Below are 19381 nucleotides of genomic sequence, written 5' to 3' on the forward strand. Positions count from 1 at the left end.
CCAACATGAGACAGTGCCAGGGACACACCTTGCTCTCTTGCACATTTTGCCAAAGGCAGGTCTTGACCAAAGTTTCTCCCAATTCCTGGAGGCTTCAGAGTTGACCAACATCATCGCTGCCTAGGATTAAGCCACCTATGTCCCTAGGGTTGGGCAGGGCCCAGTCTGGCCCAGAAGCCCCTCCCTGTAGGCAGCCGTGCTTTCTGACTGTGCAGCCACCTGCTATATAAGGGCCCTCACACACCTTCTCCAACCTTCTGCCAGGATCCACCTTCTTCGGGGCAATCTCTGGGCCAGACAGAGAAGGTAAGGGACTGGGGCTGGGCTGTGAGACAGGACCCAGCCTGGGAGAAGCTGAAAGCAGGGGAAGGGCATTCAGCGCTGGCTGGGGTCCAGGGCATTCTCCTGGCATTCTCTTGCTCCTCCAGCAGTGCCCGGGAAGGGGAAGGCTGGAGTGGAGAGGTGCTGGGGTTTGCTCTGTGTGTGTGCGTGTGTGTGTGTGTGTGTGTGTGTGGTGCTGCGTCCTTCTCACAGCTTCTGTGAGCTCTTGCTCCTCTGTGTAAGATGAGAACAATTGAGGTAAGACCCTTTCAGACAGCTAAAAATGTCCAACAATAGGATGAATAGGAAGGACTTTGCAAAGGGGTGTACAGATGTACTTGGTCTCATTTTCCCTATGGGGCCCCTGCCCTGACCCCCAGCTCACTGGCTCCTCTCTTCTGCAGAGGTGGTGCACAGGGCCCTGAGTCCCACCACCTCCAAGATCTGCCTCTTCTGCTACATGTCCCTGGGTAGGGTCCTGACCTCTCTGGGCTTCCATTATTTCCCTCTGAAAATGAGGCGAATCATCAGGTCTATACCGCAGGGCCGAGGTGATGTGTGCACTTAACTGATGTGGCTGCTGTGGACTCTTTCCCCTCCTTTCTTGCCCTCCCATCTCCTCTTCCTTTACACCTACAAAGCTTGAGAGGCCCTTCCCAGGAGGCCCAACCCCTGAACCTCTCTCTCTACTGGAGTTCTGGGCCTGGAGTGGTGACTGGGCACTGGGGGATGCAGGGTGCAATGCACAGAACATCTGCCACAAGCTTCAAACCAAACATACTTAATTTTTCTCCCAGGATCTCTAACTATTGGGGCCATTAGATAATTGATGGGCTGTCTGTCTCCCTCCATTGGGGCTAATGTCTCTTTCTTTTCACCGACTCTTAATCAGTTAACTAGGGGATCATAGTGTGTGTGTGTGTGTGTGTGTGTGTGTGTGTGTGGTGTGTGTATGTATGGGTGTGGAGTGTATGTATGTGTGTGTGTGGTGTGGTGTGTATGTGGGGGAGCATGTGTATGTGGTGTGGTGAGGTGAGATGCAGGCGGTGGCTCCTAATGAAAGTCAGTTGCTCCTTAGTAAGTGGCAGCTATTATGGTACAACTCGGCTTTGGACCTGGAAGGACCCTGAATGGAGTCCCACTTTTCATCTTACAAGCTGGGTGAGCTTGGGCAGCTTCCATTATCCCTTCGTCTGCAGTTTTCTCAGCTGTGGAGTGGGAAAAAATCTTTACAGCAGCACTGTGCCCTGGGACTTGTTCCATACTTGCACTGACCAATACAGCAGCCACCAGCCACATGTGGCCACTGAGCACTGGAACATGGCTGGTGACTGAGAAACAGTACCTTTCCTTTTTATTCCTTCAATGAATCCAAAGGTAAGTAGCCACAGGTAGCTCCTGGTTACTATTCATAGTATAAATGAGCTAACGATGAATTAAGGGTTCAGTGCAGAGCCAGACATTTCCCTTCCATGCTTTTTGATACACGGGCAAATTAAAATTCTAGGAGCTCTGATTCAGGATCTTTTTTTTTAATTGAAGTATAGTTGATTTACAATGTTGTGCCACTCTCTGCTGCATAGCAAAGTGACTCAGTTATACACATATAGACATTCTTTTTTAAAAAATATTCTTTTCACTTTGTCCCAGCTGGCATGGACTTATACATACTACCAAATGTAAAATAGATAGCTAGTGGGAAGTAGCCGCATAGCACAGGGAGATCAGCTCCGTGCTGTGTGACCTCCTAGAGGGGTGGGATAGGGAGGGTGGGAGGGAGACGCAAGAGGGAAGAGATATGGGGATGTATGTATATGTATAGCTGATTCACTTTGTTATGAAGCAGAAACTAACACACCATTGTAAAGCAATTATACTCCAATAAAGATGTTAAAAAATATTCTTTTCCATTATGGTTTATCACAGGATATTGAATATAGTTCCCTGTGCTATACAGTAGGACCTTGTTGTCTATCCATCCTATATATAAGAGTGTACATCTGCTAACCCCCAGCTCCCAGGATCTTAATAAATACAGCTAAACCTTAGCTATTAGATGACTTTCATGTGCAGAGAGATTGATGACAGACCAGTCAAAAGTGTGCTGGGGCTTCTGATTGAGCTCTGTAGGTTGAGCATGTCCAGGTCCGGGGCTTTGGGGGTCATGTGTGTTAGAGTCAGTGTGGTTAGAGGCCTGGGCCAAATCCAGCTCTAACCCCCCCCAGGAGTGCAACCTTGACTCTGAGTGCTTTACTTAACCTCTCTGGGGCTTGATTTCCCCTTTGAAATAAGGTGATGCTAAAAATAGTACCTGCCTGCTGGGTGGAGGAATTACATGAATCAATGCACATAAGCGCTTGGAACAAGAGTAAGTGCTCAATATGTGCCTGCTCGTTGGAGTGGCGATGGCAGAGACAGAGCTCCTATGCATTATGTGAATGTGGCAAGATACCACCTACAGGACGGACATTATGCTCTGGGACATGAGAGCCCAGCGTTCTTCTTGGTCTCCCATCCTCAGTGGGGTTGGCAGTCATCTTTCTGCCCATTTTGTACCCATAGTGGCTCTGTAGGAAATGCCCTGGGCTGTGTTTTGTACTTGTGTGTGGATGCCTTTGCAGGCATCTAGGATTGGGAAAACCCGACTTTTGTGGGTATAAGGGCAGGGTGGAATCTACATCTTGGCTCGGTGCTCCCCGCTGAGGATGCTGATTCCTTCTGTCACAAGGATGGGCTGGGTCTGTTGAAGTTTGATTGCAATCCTAGGGACTATCACTCCCCAGCAGCCTTCTGATTCCCCAGACTGCCCTCTTTGTGTCTCTTCTGGCTTAAGGCTCCGCGGCCACAGTACTCATCCTCAACGACATACGTCCAGCACCATGAAGGGCTTCCTCTTTGCTGGTATCATCGTCATGCTCATGGTTGCAGCTGTAGGTGAGGGAAACCACATGGCCCCCTTTTGGAATGAAGACCCCTCTTTCCACCTCACCACGGTCTTCTCACTCTTGGTGCCCTGGGATCCCCTCATGTGACCTCTCATGTCAAGGTGTGGGCAGTTGGAGGCTATGAGACCTCTCTGTGCACACTGCCCCCTGTGGTACCACTCAGTGCTGTGGGTCAAGGTTGGGTCTTCCCACTGCGGAATGGTGGACAGTGGGGATAAACTTAATGGGGGTGGCTCCACCTCACAGCTTAAAGTTTGGGGGACCCCAGAGGGAAGGGATGCCATCCTGGCTATTCTTTTACCCTGAGGTGAGTGCAGTGCTTTGGCCAGAGCACACTCTATAAATGTCTCCTGAATGTTGACGATACCGAATATCTTGTCTTCCCAGAATCCTTGAGTTGTGTGCAGTGTAATTCGTTGACAGACCCCTGTTTTGACGGAAATGCCATTGAGTGTCCCGCAAATGCCAGTATCAGCTGTACCACTTTCTTGACGAACTTTTCTCTAGGTGAGCCTGGGGGATGCTCATCATTCCCATTTCTGAAACTTGCACAGGGCAGGTGCTGGAGGGGTTGGCCAGGAAAGCAAGGCTAAGGCTGGGCTGTGCAAGGAGAGAGGGGGTCATGAAGGCGCCTCTCAGGAGGAGCAGCATGCAGGAGTCAGTAACAGTGGTAGAGCCAAGCAAGCAGACAAGCCCTGTGGCTCCTTGGAATTGCGGCACCTGACTCAGACTTCATGCTAGACCTGTATTAGTGAACGTGAGAAGCAGGGGCAGCTCTTAGCTAAATTACAAAGCAGGCAATTTGTTCTAGGTGTTTTCATTTTTCCATTTTCTGCCCCCCTTTCCCTCTTCTCAGTGTTCCTTCCTGTTCCAGATCCAACATATTTTCACTCAGACTTCCTTCTAGGGTGTTCTGCTGGCGTGATTGTTACCTCTCTCTCAGAGCATTTTGACTTATTTTAAACCTTTTATTATGGACATTTCAAACACACACAGAGGCAGGTAGAAGACTGTAATGAACTCCCATGTAACCACCATCCTGTGTCAACAATTAACATTTTGCTATTTTTTCCCCATAGTATTTTATTTTTATTTTTAAAATTTTTATTGAAATATAGTTGATTTACAATGTTGTGTTAGTTTCAGGTGTACAGCAAAGTGATTCACACACAGACACACATATATATGAATTCTTTTCCATTTTAGGAAAATGGATTCTTTTCCATTATAGGTTATTACAAGATATTGAGTATGTTCCCTGTGCTATACAGTAGGTTCTTGTTGGCTATTTATTTTATATACAGTAGTGTGTATATTTTAATCCCAAACTCCTAATTTACCCTCTCCCCATAATATTTTAAAGCAACCCTAGATAGCATGTTATTTCCCCTATAAACACTTCACTATTCATCTCTGATAAGAACTTTTTTCCCCTTTTTATATAACTACAATACAATTATCACACCTAAGAAAATTAGCTATAATTTAAAAATTTCTTGTAATACCCAGGCCACCTTAAAAATGTTCCAAGTGTTTCAAAGATGTATTCTAGTAGATGCATTGGAATCTGGATCCAAACAAAATCCTGACATTGCATTTTGCTGTTAGGTCTATTGTGTCTAATTTGTTTAATAATAACTAATACCACTTTCTTTGCTCAATCCCATTGATTTGTTGGAGAAATGGGGCCATTTATCCTGTAGCTGTCTTATATTCTGGCTGTGTTTGATTGCTTCTTTGTAATGTCATTTCACTTGTTCCCCTACTCCTGGTCTTTCCTGTAAACTGCACTCATGCTGTTCAGTACAACTTGCTTCAGTGATGTTAATGTCTATGTCAATGCTGTCCTATGTGGTAGCCACATGTAGCTATTGGTCACTTGAAATATGGTTAGTGTGACTGAGGACTGATTTGTAGGTGGCCACATAGAGCTCGGGCTACCATATTCGATAGCTCTGGTCTAGAAGCTTGATTGACTTCAGGTTCAACATCGTGTTGCACATAGACCCATCACATCTACTTGTCTATATTTAGATGCTAAGACTGTTCAGTGGGTTCTGGGTGTGTCAACCTGAACCACCCACTTCTAAGCTCCCCATCAGCCTTTCACCTGGAATTTAAGCTGCTTCTCTGATAATCTCTTGCTAAACAAAGGAACTACCTCACGGAGAAGGATTTTTCTTTTTGCAGGAAACCCTCTCCAGTGTCCCCCAAACTGCATTGAGCTGAGGGTGTGTTTTCTGCCCTTGCCTAAAGCAGTTGCTCTTCAGGACCTTTGCCCTCCCTGAACGCTCTGTACCCAGGATTGACAGTCTGTGTTTGCCTTTGTGTAGGAGAAAACATCACATGGTATGAGGATAAGGCCTGCTCTGCGGATAATTGCAGCGTGGCTGAGACCTTCACAGTCCACGTATCTGCTAATGAAACCTTCCATTTTGCAAGCCAGTGTTGCCAAGGAAAGGCGTGCAATGACACCAACGACACCATAGGTGGGTGCTGGCCACATCCTTCCTCTGTCCTCCCTGCTCTGTCCCTTCCTGCGCTACCTATGGTTCTCACTCTTGGGTGGACATCTTAAGTCTAGGCACTTCAGTGAATATTTGGGTAACATTAACTGCTGACATACAACAACTACTTGAGAAACAAATGAGGGAAACCAGCGCTACTACCATGCTTTCCCCTTTCTCAGTAAAGACAGAAATCACAGCGCTCCGAGATGTGTGGGAGGGTACTACATGCTCATTAGTAGCTTTCAAATTGTGTGGCCTCAGGACCTCTTTCAAGACTCTACGTCTTAAAAATTATTGAGGACTCCAAATAACGTTTGTTTCTGTGGACTATATCTATCAATATTAACTGTATTAAAAATAAGGCTAAGAAATTTTAAAAATATTTATTAGTTGACTAAAAAATAATAAAACTCATTACATGTTACCATTAATAACATTTGTTTTTACATAGAAATAACTATTTTCCAAAACAAAAAATATTTAGTGGGAAGAATAGCATTGCTCCATGTTTTCTCAAAGCTCCTTAATTTCTGGTTTAATAGAATACAGCTGGGTTCTCAGATTTGCTTGTTCTCTTAGTCTGTTGCAATCTCACATGTCATGTAGCCTCTGGAAAACTCCATTGTATTTTCATGAGAGAAAGAGAGTAAAAGAAGCAAAGAACATCTTAGTATTATCATGAAAATGATTTTGACCTAGTGGACTCCCTGAAAGGGTCTCAGGGATCCCCAGGAGTCCCTGGACCACCATTTGAGAACTGTTGGCTTAGATCAAAGCCTTCTTTTTTTTTTGCGGTACGCGGGCCTCTCACTGTTGTGGCCTCTCCCGTTGCGGAGCACAGGCTCCGGACGCGCAGGCTCAGCGGCCATGGCTCACGGGCCTAGCCGCTCCGCGGCATGTGGGATCTTCCCGGACCGGGGCACGAACCCGCGTCCCCTGCATCGGCAGGCGGACTCTCAACCACTGCGCCACCAGGGAAAAAAGCCTTCCTTTTGAAGAGGAGAAAATGTGGCCATAGTCATAGAGCATGGTTCATTAATAGCAGAGCTGAGTCTCAATGTAATTTTTTTTTTTTATCCAAGTCACGTTGTTAAATAATGGCCTGTGTTCGTTTGTTCGGAGCTAGATTTAGTAATAGTCACACACCTGTTGGCTAATGTTCAGAATAGCTGGCTACCGTTGACATTAGCTATAGGTTGGTTTTAGCTCAGAATCTTACCTTTCCCTCCTCATCCCAACACCCTCACTGACCACAGTTCTTGAAGACTGGATGGCCTGTAAGGGCAGGTCTGTGAGGTTGTGTGCTGTAAATATTTTGGTGGGACATGGGATGGGATGACTGGTATTTTTATGGCAGGATCTGAGATTCCTGAGCATGCAGAGAGACCCTGAGAGGTCTCTCTGGCTAGCGTCTTTGTCTGCCTTTCCCCTTCCACCCAAGGCAGTACCGTGATATTTGTGATAACACTGTTCTGAGTTAATGACTCTTACTCTACCCAGATCCCCCACAGGAAGAGGTGTCCAGCAACACAGGGTGCTCTGCATGTTATGGATCTAGTGAAACTTCCTGTAATGAGACAACCCGGAAATGTTATAAAGAAGAAAGATGTGTCAGTCTAATCGCAGAATTTAAGAATGGTATGTCATTTCCTTTTTATGGGACTTGAGTTTAAAACATGTCATGCCTTGGATCATAAATTCTGGATTAACAAAAAAGGCCTGGAGGAGGTTAGTAAGAAGAGGGAATAAGGTCAGGATGCCTTTGAGATAGTGAGGCTGTTAATGTAGCTTTGAGCTGGTTGCTATTTCTGCCACCTCAGTCCAGAGTTCATTCCTCCTGGGCTGTCGGTCTCTTGAACCCTGTTCTCTTATGGCTTGTAATCAAGCCAGGCTCGTTTAAGGGCATCATGTCACTCCTGACATTTATTTCTTTACTAGGGTGAGCTGTTCTGTAGGTATGGGTGGGTCTGACTTTTATTTCCTTTTATATGTATACTTCCCTTCTCTGCATGTCACTGAGAGGTATTGGATTATGACAGCTTGGGTCACCTGGAAGGAAGAGTCAAACGGGGCTTTAATATCCAACTAATTGAAAAAAAAACAACAACAACAACAAAATAAAAAAAAATCTATTTAACATTTTAGCCATGATCTATTCCCCTGTGGTGGTGGTGTACAACCAAGACAGCATTTCATACTTAAAAAAAAGTCATTGTAAACTTGAAAATAAACAATACTGATGATTTCTCTCAAAAAAAAAACCAACCAACTGTTCTTTTCTACAAAAGTAATTTGATATTAACCATTATGAGATACAAATTAACCATCATACAATATAAAACCAATAAATAAAAAAGGATTTTTTTTTTTTTTTTTGCGGTACGTGGGCCTCTCACTGTTGTGGTCTCTCCCGTTGCGGAGCACAGGCTCCGGACGCACAGGGCCAGCGACCACGGCCCACGGGCCCAGCCGCTCCGCAGCACGTGGGATCTTCCCGGACCGGAGCACGAACCCGTGTCCCCTGCATCGGCAGGCGGACTCTCAACCACTGCGCCACCTTTGACTTAATCTGAAAGCCAGATCAAAGCCATCATAAATGTAGGATTTTGTTTTTGTTTTTGCCCAAGCTGTATGACACAGGGAGATCTGCTTGGTGCTTTTTGTCCACCTAGAGGGGTGGGATAGGGAGGGTGGCAGGGAAACACAAGAGGGAAGGGATATGGGGATATATGTATATGTATAGCTGATTCACTTTGTTATAAAGCAGAAACTAACACACCATTGTAGAGCAATTATACTCCAATAAAGATGCTAAAAAAAAAATACTGTAGCCATGTGCCAGGCAACACATCTTCCTAACACACTCTAATTCAACCTCCAGCACTGATATTTGCTCTAAAGCAGCAACGAATTGCTTTCTTTACTGGGATGTGGAGGCTTCCCCCTCCTTCTCAGAGCACGTATGGAGTCAGTCTTGAACTCAAATTACAGCCCTGCCTCTAACAAGTAGCCAATCACCTCCTCCAGCCCCTTCCTCCCCTGTGAGCTGCCTCTCCTCCAGGGCTGTTTGACTTGCAGCCTACAGAGCAATACTGGCACATAGTAAGTACTCAGTAAAAGGTAGCTGCAATCACAATCACATCTTCTTTGCAAATTCCCTTGTCTTTTCCTAGGACCTGCACCTTAAAACGGGGTTAAACACATCACAACACAGATTTAGAGTTAAGACACAGGGGTCTCTCTGCATCCCCTCTGGCTGTTTTTCCCTCTTCTCAGGGAAAACTCAGGCAGAGAGAACTCAGGTCCAGAGAGGAGTGGGGATGGAAAGCAGAGCCTAGAAGAGGGGAGGCCAGGAGCAGGTCTGAAATGCTGACTCCCTCCTGGATTGAGAGCAGAGGACTACGGAGGGTCTGAGCCTGTCCCTGGATTTCACCACCTGCCAGCTACTCAGGAAAACACTGAAGAGTTCAGTCTCAGGTTCAGCTCTGGTCCTAACCCGTGGGCTCAGGTTCGCATCCACCTCCAGGAGCCTCGGTTTCCTCCAGGACTGATTTGGAAAGGGTATCTAGGCCCTCACCTCCACAGCCACTCTGCTATTACCATTTGGTGTTCTTGATCCTGGGCTCCTTCTTCCAAGCTCCTGTGTCAGGAACAGACCTGTTTCAGCTCTTGCAGGTCATTGAGAAGACTGAGGAGGAAGGCCGAAGGGGCTGTGAAGTCCTTACTGTCTCTTTTGAATTCACAGAGATGAAGCTCGTGCTGAAAGGCTGCTCCAATGTCAGCAACTCCACCTGTGAGTTCCTGGCTACTGGAAATCGGACGGTTGGAGGAGTCACTTTCCTAAAGTTTGAGTGTGAAAACAGCTCCGATGCCTCCTCAACACCCACTCCCACTCCTCCAAGCTCCACCAGTGACACTGGCTCTAAAGTCTTCTTCACACCCTTGACCCTTGGCAGCCTTCTCCTGCTGAGGTTGCTGCTCTGAGATCTGCACCCTCAAACCCTCCCGTCCCCTGTTTAACTGCTCAGTGAGTAGCAGTAGCAGTCACAGCCTTCCAGGTAATGCCCTGTGATAGCCACATTATTCCTTATTATTAAAGCATTGATTCATTCAATGACCAAATCTGTGCTGATATGTTCTGGGCTGGGCTTCCTTCAAGCCACTGTCCAGCACCACTTCCCAGTTACTTGCCTTTGAAATCTTTGCACCTTTGTGTGTGGGCTCTCAGGACCTCCCTGATCCCTGTCTAATTTGCTTCTGAGAAGCAGACCCTTCCACCTTGCTGGCATCTTTTGCTTACAGCCCTGCACTTCTGGGGATCAACATGCCACTGTCCCCATCCTCACACTCGGGGTGGGGGGGCAGCCATAATACCCTGTGTTGACCCCAGCACTGATATTTGGCTCTTCAGCAATTGAACTGGCTGTAGTCTCGGGCCCACAGTGACATTGTCTAGGACACTGTCACCACCAGACCCAAAGTGGGTGCACAGGGGTTGCTGAAAATTGTCAGATTCCCCTGCCTAACCTCCCAGGCAGGGGCATAATGCTGTCAGTGCCCTGCTGACTAGGTGTCTCTAAGCCTTGTGCAGAATGGAACATGGCTACAGAGGCCCAGCCCCTCCTCTCAGAGAACTACAATCAAAGGCAGAGTCCTCAACTCCACAGCAGATACCCAGGGAGCAAGAAAACCATTCAATCCAATATGCACAGAAGCCCAGTTTTAGTAAACAAGGGGGGCCTTGAGCTGGACTTGGAAGAATGGGGTTTTCTGTAATAAAAACTTTTAAAGGTGTAACCCAGTGTGGGTCCTTATTGTCCAGGCTTGCTGATGAAGATTAAGACCAAAGCCACCAGAAAGGCCATCTGATGGTAGCTCATCACCACATTCATTTTCATTTATTTATTTTAGTTTTTTTATTTTGAAATAATTTTAGATTTCTCAAAGAGTTTCAAAAATAGTTCAGAGAGTTCTAGTACCCCCTCACCCACCTTCCTCTTACATTCACATGTTACATAACCACACTGCAATTACTAAAACCAGGAAGTTAGCGTTGAAACCATACTGCTAACTAATAGACCTCATTTGACTTTGGCCAGTTTTCACTAATGTCCTTTCTCTGGTCCAGGATCCAATTCTTTGCATTTAGTTGTTATGTCTCCTCAGTCTCCCACACTCTGTGACAGTTCTGGAGTATTTATTTTATTGACCAGTTTTTCAGAAATTTGAGCTTGTCTGAAGTTTTCTTAGGGTAAGATTGAGGCTATATCTTTTTGGCAAGAATCCCACAGAAATGATGTGTCTTGTAGCCTTGCATGAAATGGAACATGGGTACAGAGCCCCAGTGCATCTTATCAGGAGTTACATGATGTTGATATGTCATATCAACTGGTGATGTTAATCTTGATTGCTTGGTTAAGGTCCTATCTGCCAGGTTTCTCCACTATAGAGTTACTGTTTTTCTCCTTTGCAACTAAAAATAAGCTAAGGTGTGCTGCTGTAACAAATAGATCTTAGTAAAAAAACCCCAAAAACATCGGGGTTTAATACAAGGAAAGTTGATTTCTCAGTTATTTAAACCCATATAGATGTTCCTGACTGGGCAGCTGTCCTGGGCAGCTCCCCTCTGAGAGTGAGGAAGGGGCCAGACTCCTTCTACTCCATGGTTCTCCCATCCTCTGGGATTCTTGGGCTCTTAGTTAATGGTTCTGCATCCAGCTTGCTGACATGCAGAGAGTCTAGAGGACCATGCAGCATGCCCCAGGGGCCAGGCCTCAATTACATGGCCTGGGAGGAAGTAGTTTATCCACATGCACCTTGCAGGGTCAAGGTGCCAGGATCAGAGCCAGTATGGCTTGGTGGTAAGGGGCATGGCCTCTAGATCCAGAGGCATAGCTTCAAATTCCAGGCCTGGAACTTTGGGCAACAGATGTCATCTCTCTGTGCCTCAGTTTCCCACTACTACTAGAGAGATAGTGATAATGCCTGATGCCTGCGGTTGTAAGAGCTGCCAACATAGTTCCCCTTGTCAAGGAGTAAATACTGGTCTATGCAGATGACTCCAGTTTGAAAGCAGCTCTCCCCATCCTCTAGGGAGAGGGTGGACTACCAGAAAGAGTGAAGAGTGCAGCCCTGGCCCACTTCCCTCAGACCATGCTGACCTCACCAAAGTTATAGCTGCTTCTGTGTCTCAGGATTCCCTCTCCCTTTTCATCCCCTCCCCAGATCTCTATGGCTGCTGCCACCATGACTGCACAGGCCACAGCACAGCTTGCTTACATCTTCACGTGGCTGCTGACTCCAGGCAGCCAAGGGCACCACCAGAGCTGACCTGTTCTTAGAACCTCCTGGAAGTTCCCCCTCTCAGGCTCGATGAGAAGAAGTGGTACTTTGGGGGAACTGCAAAGAGTCACACAGGAATGGAAATCAGGGCTGAGGACTGGGAAGGCAGCTGGAAGGTGAGCAGGGCTAGATCCCAGGAGGTTCCACACATTGGAAAGACTTGGGCTTTAGACCGAGGGCTGAAAAGGGCCACGGCAGAGGTAAGCACAGAAGTAGGAGTAGGATTGGTTTTCCATCCTGGGAGGTTCTCAGACTGTAGGGTGCAGGTAGAAAGACAGCAGAAAGACAGTACAGGGAGGGAGTTTAAATGGAGAAGTAGTAGGGACATGCCCAGGGCAAATGCTCTGTCCTGCTGCTGTAATTGAGAGTAATTCACACCATTCTATGCACTTCTGTTTGCACTGTTGGCTCCTGCCTCCTCACCCAGAGTAGGGACCAGGGCAGAGCACCACTCCTGCTCAATGTCTACATTCCTTTCCTTGGCTGTCCACACTTAACTCTGGATTCCTGTCTTCTGGGCAGGGTCTAGGACTTCCCACCCAGATAAAGCCCTTTGCTGCCAATTCTTCCTTAGTCCCAGCCTGGGCTCCAGCATAAACCCTGTATCTGAGGAGGTCCACAGAATTCTATACTCACATTGTACAGTTAGACAAATCATGAATCACTGATTTTCACAGCTCTTTACAGTTGGTAAAGCTCTTTTGCCCAGGTTATTTTATTTTTTTTAGAATTAGCTTCATTCATATATTGTATGATTTACATACAATAAAATGTACGTGTACCAACTAATGAGTTTTGACAAATGTGCCCATGTAACCACTCCTCCAGTCAAGATATAGAAGCCCTCTCCCCTCAGACCCCCAAGGTCCCCCACTCTCCTTGGAATCCACTCTACTCCAGCCCCAGGTTCCCACCTGCATCTCCACTGTCCCAACCTGGAAGTGACAGGCAGCTCTTCTGCTCATATTCCATTGAGCTGAGCTGCTATTTGGCACCACCTGGACACAAGGCTATGGGCAACATAGGCTCTGGGGAGGTCAGTTCTTCCCAGCAACAACTCCCCCGCCATGGAAGAGGGAGGTCAGGGGACTGTTTCCACTAGGTTCCAAGCCCTTCCACCCTGTCCTCCTCTCCCCACCCCACTCATTTCCTGGGCCAGGAAGACAGAAGGAGGGTGTGGGGTTCTCTTTTTTGTGGACTGGATATAGCAACTGTCAACTGAAAGAAAATGCACAACCTAAAATCTGAGAATTATGTTTTATTGGGCAGACTTACTGAGGACTTAAGCCTGGGATACAGCCTGTCAGATCTCTCTGAGGGACTGTTCCAAAGAGATAAGGGATCACCTACAAATTAGCACTTGCCATCTACCTTTACAAGGATCAAATTATGAGCTGCTGCAGCTGCTGACCTTCAACATACCCTGAAAGGAGTTCAGTGTAGAGATCAGGAATGAGGCCCTCTGTACTCTGGAAAAGCTGGCAGAACAAGTCTTCAGAGAGTTAGATATTTTCAAGAGACGATTTTATGAGCCCAATTCTTGTATCTCCTCATAACCAGAAAAGCACTAAAATCCTTCATGGTGACGTCTGCTCCTTGTCACCAGCAGTGACCTTCATGGGACCAGCAGAAAGCTTCTGAAAAAACTATGTGCTTGATTGCACATGCTTCCCCTTCACCAAAATCACATATATATTGACCTTCCCCCCACCTCTTGGGAGCAGCTCCTCAGAGCTATATGAAATGCTGTCTCCTGGGCTATAGTCCTCATTTTGGGCCCGGTAAAACTTAACTCACAACTCTCACGTTGTGCATTTTTTTCAGTCGACAGGGAAGAGCCAAGATATATTGGAGTTTTTGCTGAAATAAAACTGTGTAGTGGGACATCAAAAGATTGCTGCTAATCACAAAAAAACAGACATCTCAAGTTAATGATTTTACTGCTTTTCTATGTATGGGAAGATGCAACAGTCTGGGCTCACGGAAATTATCCCTTTGATATGCACCTTAACTATCTAAGGCCAGAATCCTCTTTTTCTCCCTCCTGAATTCCCCTCAGGATACACTATGGCGGGGTGGCGTGGTGGGGATGGGGAGAAGGGTGGGTGTAGTGGCTGATGGCTTTATGGTCACAACATCCTTTGTTAACTGAAGTGGCAGGCAATATTCTTTGTTCACACACCTCTCAGTTGAACTACCATCTGAACTAGATCTTCAAATAATTCTTGATCTGAAATATGAACTGAACCAAAGCTAAAACCACTAATCACTATGAATCTTTTCAATATCTGTTTTTAACTGGATGAGTGAATATGCCCCAGGGGACTGTGAGAAGAATGCTGGTCTTGATATATTCTGCAGGGGCCTTAAGCATCCAAGTGTGACTGTAGATGTGAGCATGGGAGTGAGGAAGGTTGAGAGAAGGGAGGACCCAAGCAAGATGGGCAGTGGGCTCAGGACATTGTTGCTCTTATGCTGGGGAGACCAGCTACTTGGATCAAGTAATTCCAGGGATTCTGGTGTACCCAAAAGTGCTCCCATCAGGGGTGGAGTCAAGATGGTGGCAGGGGAGGATGTGGAGGTCCCATCTCCCCACACCTAGGGCACCTGCTGGACACTGGTGAGGGACCACAACACCCAAGGAGATGGTAGTAACCCCCAAGCAACTGGGTAGGATGAGGGGGGAGTGAGGGGAGAGAAGAAGTGGAGGCTGGACAGGACAAGCAAGCGCCCCTGAGGGGTAGCTGAGAGGGGGGAGGCGTTCCCATGCCTGGAGGGACCCTCAGGGGCTTGGAGGATTATGGGGGAGTGTGCCTAGCATCTCCCCTGCCCAGTCAGGCCCCAGGAAGCCTGCAGGGCTCCTGGGCCGGGTCCTCCGCCCTCAGAGGCCCCTTCCAGGACGCACTGGTCTTAGGGGCATAGGAGGGAGGCAGGGGAAGAAGAGGAGAGGCGGATGGTGGGGGGGCTCTCTGGGATTGGAGGATCAGGGGAGGTGCAGAGGGTGTTTCCCCCACCCACTCAGACCCCAGGAAGCCTGCTGTGCTCCTGGGCCTGGTCCTCTGTCCTCTGAGGCCCCCTCAGCTGTGGGGATCCTAAGGGTGTAGGAGAGAGGGAAGAGGGGGTAAGAGGAGGAGAGGTGGGCAGCAGGGACCATGTGGGGTCAGGGGATCAGGGGAGGTGCCTTGGGCATTTCCCCCACCTACTTGGCCCTGGGAAGCCTGCTGGGCTCCTGGACCTGGTCCTCTCCCCTCCAAGGCCAGAGGCACACCTGGTTCCCTCTGGCTGCATTGAGCTTAAGCCCCACCCCCACCCCCTCAGGGCCTTTTCTGGCCCTGTGGGTCCTAAGCATAGGCCCCATCCACCACCTAAATCCTACCCCTACTTAAGCCCCGCCTCCCCACCCCCCACAGCCAAGGCCTTTTTCCCTGCTTTTTTTTTCTTTTTCTTTTCTTTTTTTACTATTGTGGTTCTGTTTTACATTCCAGTTGTTGTTTCATCTATCTATCTATCTATATATATATATGTTTTATTCTTTCTAACATACATGTTTGCTTTCTAATTTAATTTAATTTTTTACTTTTGTTATTGTTCTCCTTTTCTTTTTTTTTTTTTGCTGCCCCGTGCACCTTGTGGGATCTTGGCTTACAAGCCTGGGGCTGGGCCAGAGCTACTGCAGTGGGAGCTCTGAGTCTGAACCACTGGACTAACAGAGAACCTCAGAGCCCAGTGAATATTCACTGGAGTGAGGTCTCCTGGAGGTCCTCATCTTGGCACCAAGACCCAGCTCTACCCAACAGCCTACAAACTCCAGTGCTGGAAACCTCAGGCCAAACAACCAGCAAGACAGGAACACAATCCCACCCACCAAAAAAAAAAAAAAAAAGAGATGACAAAAATTATGTCACAGATGAAGGAGCAAGGTAAAAACCTACAAGACCAAATAAATGAAGAGGAAATAGGCAACCTACCTGAAAAAGAATTCAGAGTAATGATAGTAAAGATGATCTAGAATCTCCGAAATAGAATGGAGGCACAGATTGAGAAAATACAAGAAAAGTTTAACTAAGATCTAGAAGAACTAAAGAACAAACAAACAGAGATGAACAACACAATAACTGAAATGAAAAATACACTAGAAGGAATCAATAACAGAATAACTGAGACAGAAGAACGAATACATGAGCTGGATGACAGAATGGTGGAAATAACTGCCGAGGAGCAGAATAAAGAAAAAAGAATGAAAAGAATTGAAGACAATAACAGAGACCTCTGGGACAACACTAAACACACCAACATTTGAATTATAGGGGTCCCAGAAGAAGAAGAGAAAAAGAAGGGGTCTGAGAAAATATTTGAAGAGATTATAGTGGAAAACTTCCCTAACATGGGAAAGGAAATAGGTGTGCAATTCCAGAAAGTGTAGAGTCCCATTCAGGATAAATCCTAGGAAAAACACACCAAGACACATATTAATCAAAGTAACAAAAATTAAATACAAAGAAAAAATATTAAAAGCAGCAAAGGAAAAGCAAAATATAACATACAAAGGAATCCCAATGAGGTTTTGAGCTGATTTTCAGCAGAAACTCTGCAGATCAGAAGGTAGTAGCAGGATATACTTAAAGTGATGAAAGAGAAAAACCTACAACCAAGATTATTATACCCAGCAAGGATCTCATTCAGATTTGACAGAGAAATCAAAAGCTTTTCAGACAAGCAAAAACTAAGAGAATTCAGCACCTCCAAACCAGATTTACAACAAATGCTAAAGGAACTTCTCTAGGCATGAAACACAAGAGAAGAAAAAGACCCACAAAAGCAAACCCAAAACAATTAAGAAAATGGTAATAGGAACATACATATCAATAATAACCTTGAATGTAAACGGATTAAGTGATCCAAGCAAAAGACACAGACTGGCTGATTGGATAAAAAACAAGACCCATATATATGCTGTCTACAAGAGACCCACTTCAGACCTAGGGACACAAACAGACTGAAAGTGAAGGGATGGAAAAAGATATTACATGCAAATGGAAATCAAAAGAAAGCTGGAGTAGCAATATTTGTATCCGATAAAATAGACTTTAAAATAAAGCCTGTTACAAGAGATAAGGAAGGACACTACATAATGATCAATGGATCAGTCCAAGAAGAAGATATAACAATTGTAAATATTTATGCACCCAATGTAGGAGCACCTCAACACATAAGGCAAATGCTAACAACCATGAAAGGGGAAATTGACAGTAACACAATAACAGTAGGGGACTTTAACACTCCACTTACACCAATGGTCAGATCATCCAAACAGAAAATAAATAAGGAAACACAAGCTTTAAATGACATAATAGACCAGATAGATTTAATTTATATTTATAGGACATTCCACCTGAAAGTGGCAGAATACACTTTCTTCTCAAGTGCACATGGAACATTCTCCAGTATAGATCACATCTTGGGTCACAAATAAGGTCTCGGAAAATTTAACAAAATTGAAATCCTATCAAGCATCTTTTCTTTTTTTCTTTTTTTTTTTTTTTTAAAACATCTTTATTGGAGCATAATTGCTTTACAATGGTATGTTAGTTTCAGCTTCACAACAAAATGAATCAGTTATATATATACATATGTTCCCATATCTCTTCCCGCTTGCGTCACCCTCCCTCCCACCCTCCCTATCCCACCCCTCCAGGCGGTCACAAAGCACCGAGCTGATCTCCCTGTGCTATGCGGCTGCTTCCCACTAGCTATCTACCTTACGTTTGGTAGTGTATACATGTCCATGCCTCTTTATTGCTTTGTCACCGTTTACCCTTCCCCCTCCCCATAGCCTCAAGTCCATTCTCTAGTAAGTCTGTGTCTTTATTCCTGTTTCACCCCTAGGTTTTTCATGACATTTTTTTTTTCTTAAATTCCATATATATGTGTTAGCATACGGGTCTCTTGTAGACAGCATATATAAGGGTCTTGTTTTTGTATCCATTCAGCCAATCTGTGTCTTTTGGTGGGAGCATTTAGTCCATTTACATTTAAGGTAATTATCGATATGTGTGTTCCCATTCCCATTTTCTTAATTGTTCTGGGTTTGTTATTGTAGGTCTTTTCCTTCTTTTGTGTTTCTTGCCTAGAGAAGTTCCTTTAGCAGTTGTTGTAGAGCTGGTTTGGTGGTGCTGAACTCTCTCAGCTTTTGCTTGTCTCTAAAGGTTTTAATTTCTCCATCAAATCTGAATGAGATCCTTGCTGGGTAGAGTAATCTTGGTTGCAGGTTTTTCTCCTTCAACACTTTCAATATGTCCTGCCACTCCCTTCTGGCTTGCAGAGTTTCTGCTGAAAGATCAGCTGTTAACCTTATGGGGATTCCCTTGTGTGTTATTTGTTGTTTTTCCCTTGCTGCTTTTAATATGTTTTCTTTGTATTTAATTTTTGACAGTTTGATTAATATGTGTCTTGGCGTATTTCTCCTTGGATTTATCCTGTATGGGACTCTCTGTGCTTCCTGGACTTGATTAACTATTTCCTTTCCCATATTAGGGAAGTTTTCAACTATAATCTCTTCAAATATTTTCTCAGTCCCTTTCTTTTTCTCTTCTTCTTCTGGAACCCCTATAATTCGAATGTTGGTACGTTTAATGTTGTCCCAGAGGTCTCTGAGACTGTCCTCAGTTCTTTTCATTCTTTTTTCTTTATTCTGCTCTGCAGTAGTTATTTCCACTATTTTATCTTCCAGGTCACTTATCCGTTCTTCTGCCTCAGTTATTCTGCTATTGATCCCATCTAGAGTACTTTTAATTTCATTTATTGTGTTGTTCATCGTTGCTTGTTTCATCTTTAGTTCTTCTAGGTCCTTGTTAACTGATTCTTGCATTTTGTCCATTCTATTGTCCATTCTATCTCCAAGATTTCGGATCAACCTTACTATCATTATTTTGAATTCTTTTTCAGGTAGACTGCCTATTTCCTCTTCATTTGTTAGGTCTGATGGGTTTTTATCTTGCTCCTTCATCTGCGGTGTGTTTTTCTGTCTTTTCATTTTGCTTATCTTACTGTGTTTGGGGTCTCCTTTTTGCAGGCTGAAGGTTCGTAGTTCCTGTTGTTTTTTGTGTCTGTCCCCAGTGGCTAAGGTTGGTTCAGTGGGTTGTGTAGGCTTCCTGGTGGAGGGTACTAGTGCCTGTGTTCTGGTGGATGAGGCTAGATCTTGTCTTTCTGGTGGGCAGGTCCACGTCTGGTGGTGTGTTTTGGGGTGTCTGTAGACTTATTATG

At 45.5% G+C, this 19381-nt stretch overlaps 1 protein-coding gene across 1 annotated transcript; it reads left to right on the top strand.

The window, feature by feature from the left end:
- The first annotated feature begins 3197 nt into the window (after positions 1-3197).
- LYPD8 (LY6/PLAUR domain containing 8) lies at positions 3198-9783 on the top strand. The gene is made up of 5 exons (XM_082650199.1): positions 3198-3255; positions 3654-3773; positions 5600-5755; positions 7277-7414; positions 9522-9783. The coding sequence occupies exons 1-5, from the start codon at positions 3201-3203 to the stop codon at positions 9758-9760; spliced, it is 708 nt and encodes a 235-aa protein (XP_082506325.1). The 5' UTR covers positions 3198-3200; the 3' UTR covers positions 9761-9783.
- The last annotated feature ends 9598 nt before the right edge of the window (positions 9784-19381 follow it).

The sequence above is a fragment of the Grampus griseus genome, assembly GCF_964374135.1.
Source record: "Grampus griseus genome assembly, chromosome: 3".
NCBI lineage: Eukaryota > Metazoa > Chordata > Mammalia > Artiodactyla > Delphinidae > Grampus > Grampus griseus.

Coding starts and splice junctions, on each gene's coding strand:
- LYPD8 (XM_082650199.1), top strand. CDS start 3,201: ATGAAGGGCTTCCTCTTTGCTGGTATCATCGTCATGCTCATGGTTGCA. Junction 3,256..3,653: donor GCTCATGGTTGCAGCTGTAG/GTGAGGGAAACC, acceptor TTGTCTTCCCAG/AATCCTTGAGTTGTGTGCAG. Junction 7,415..9,521: donor AATCGCAGAATTTAAGAATG/GTATGTCATTTC, acceptor TTGAATTCACAG/AGATGAAGCTCGTGCTGAAA.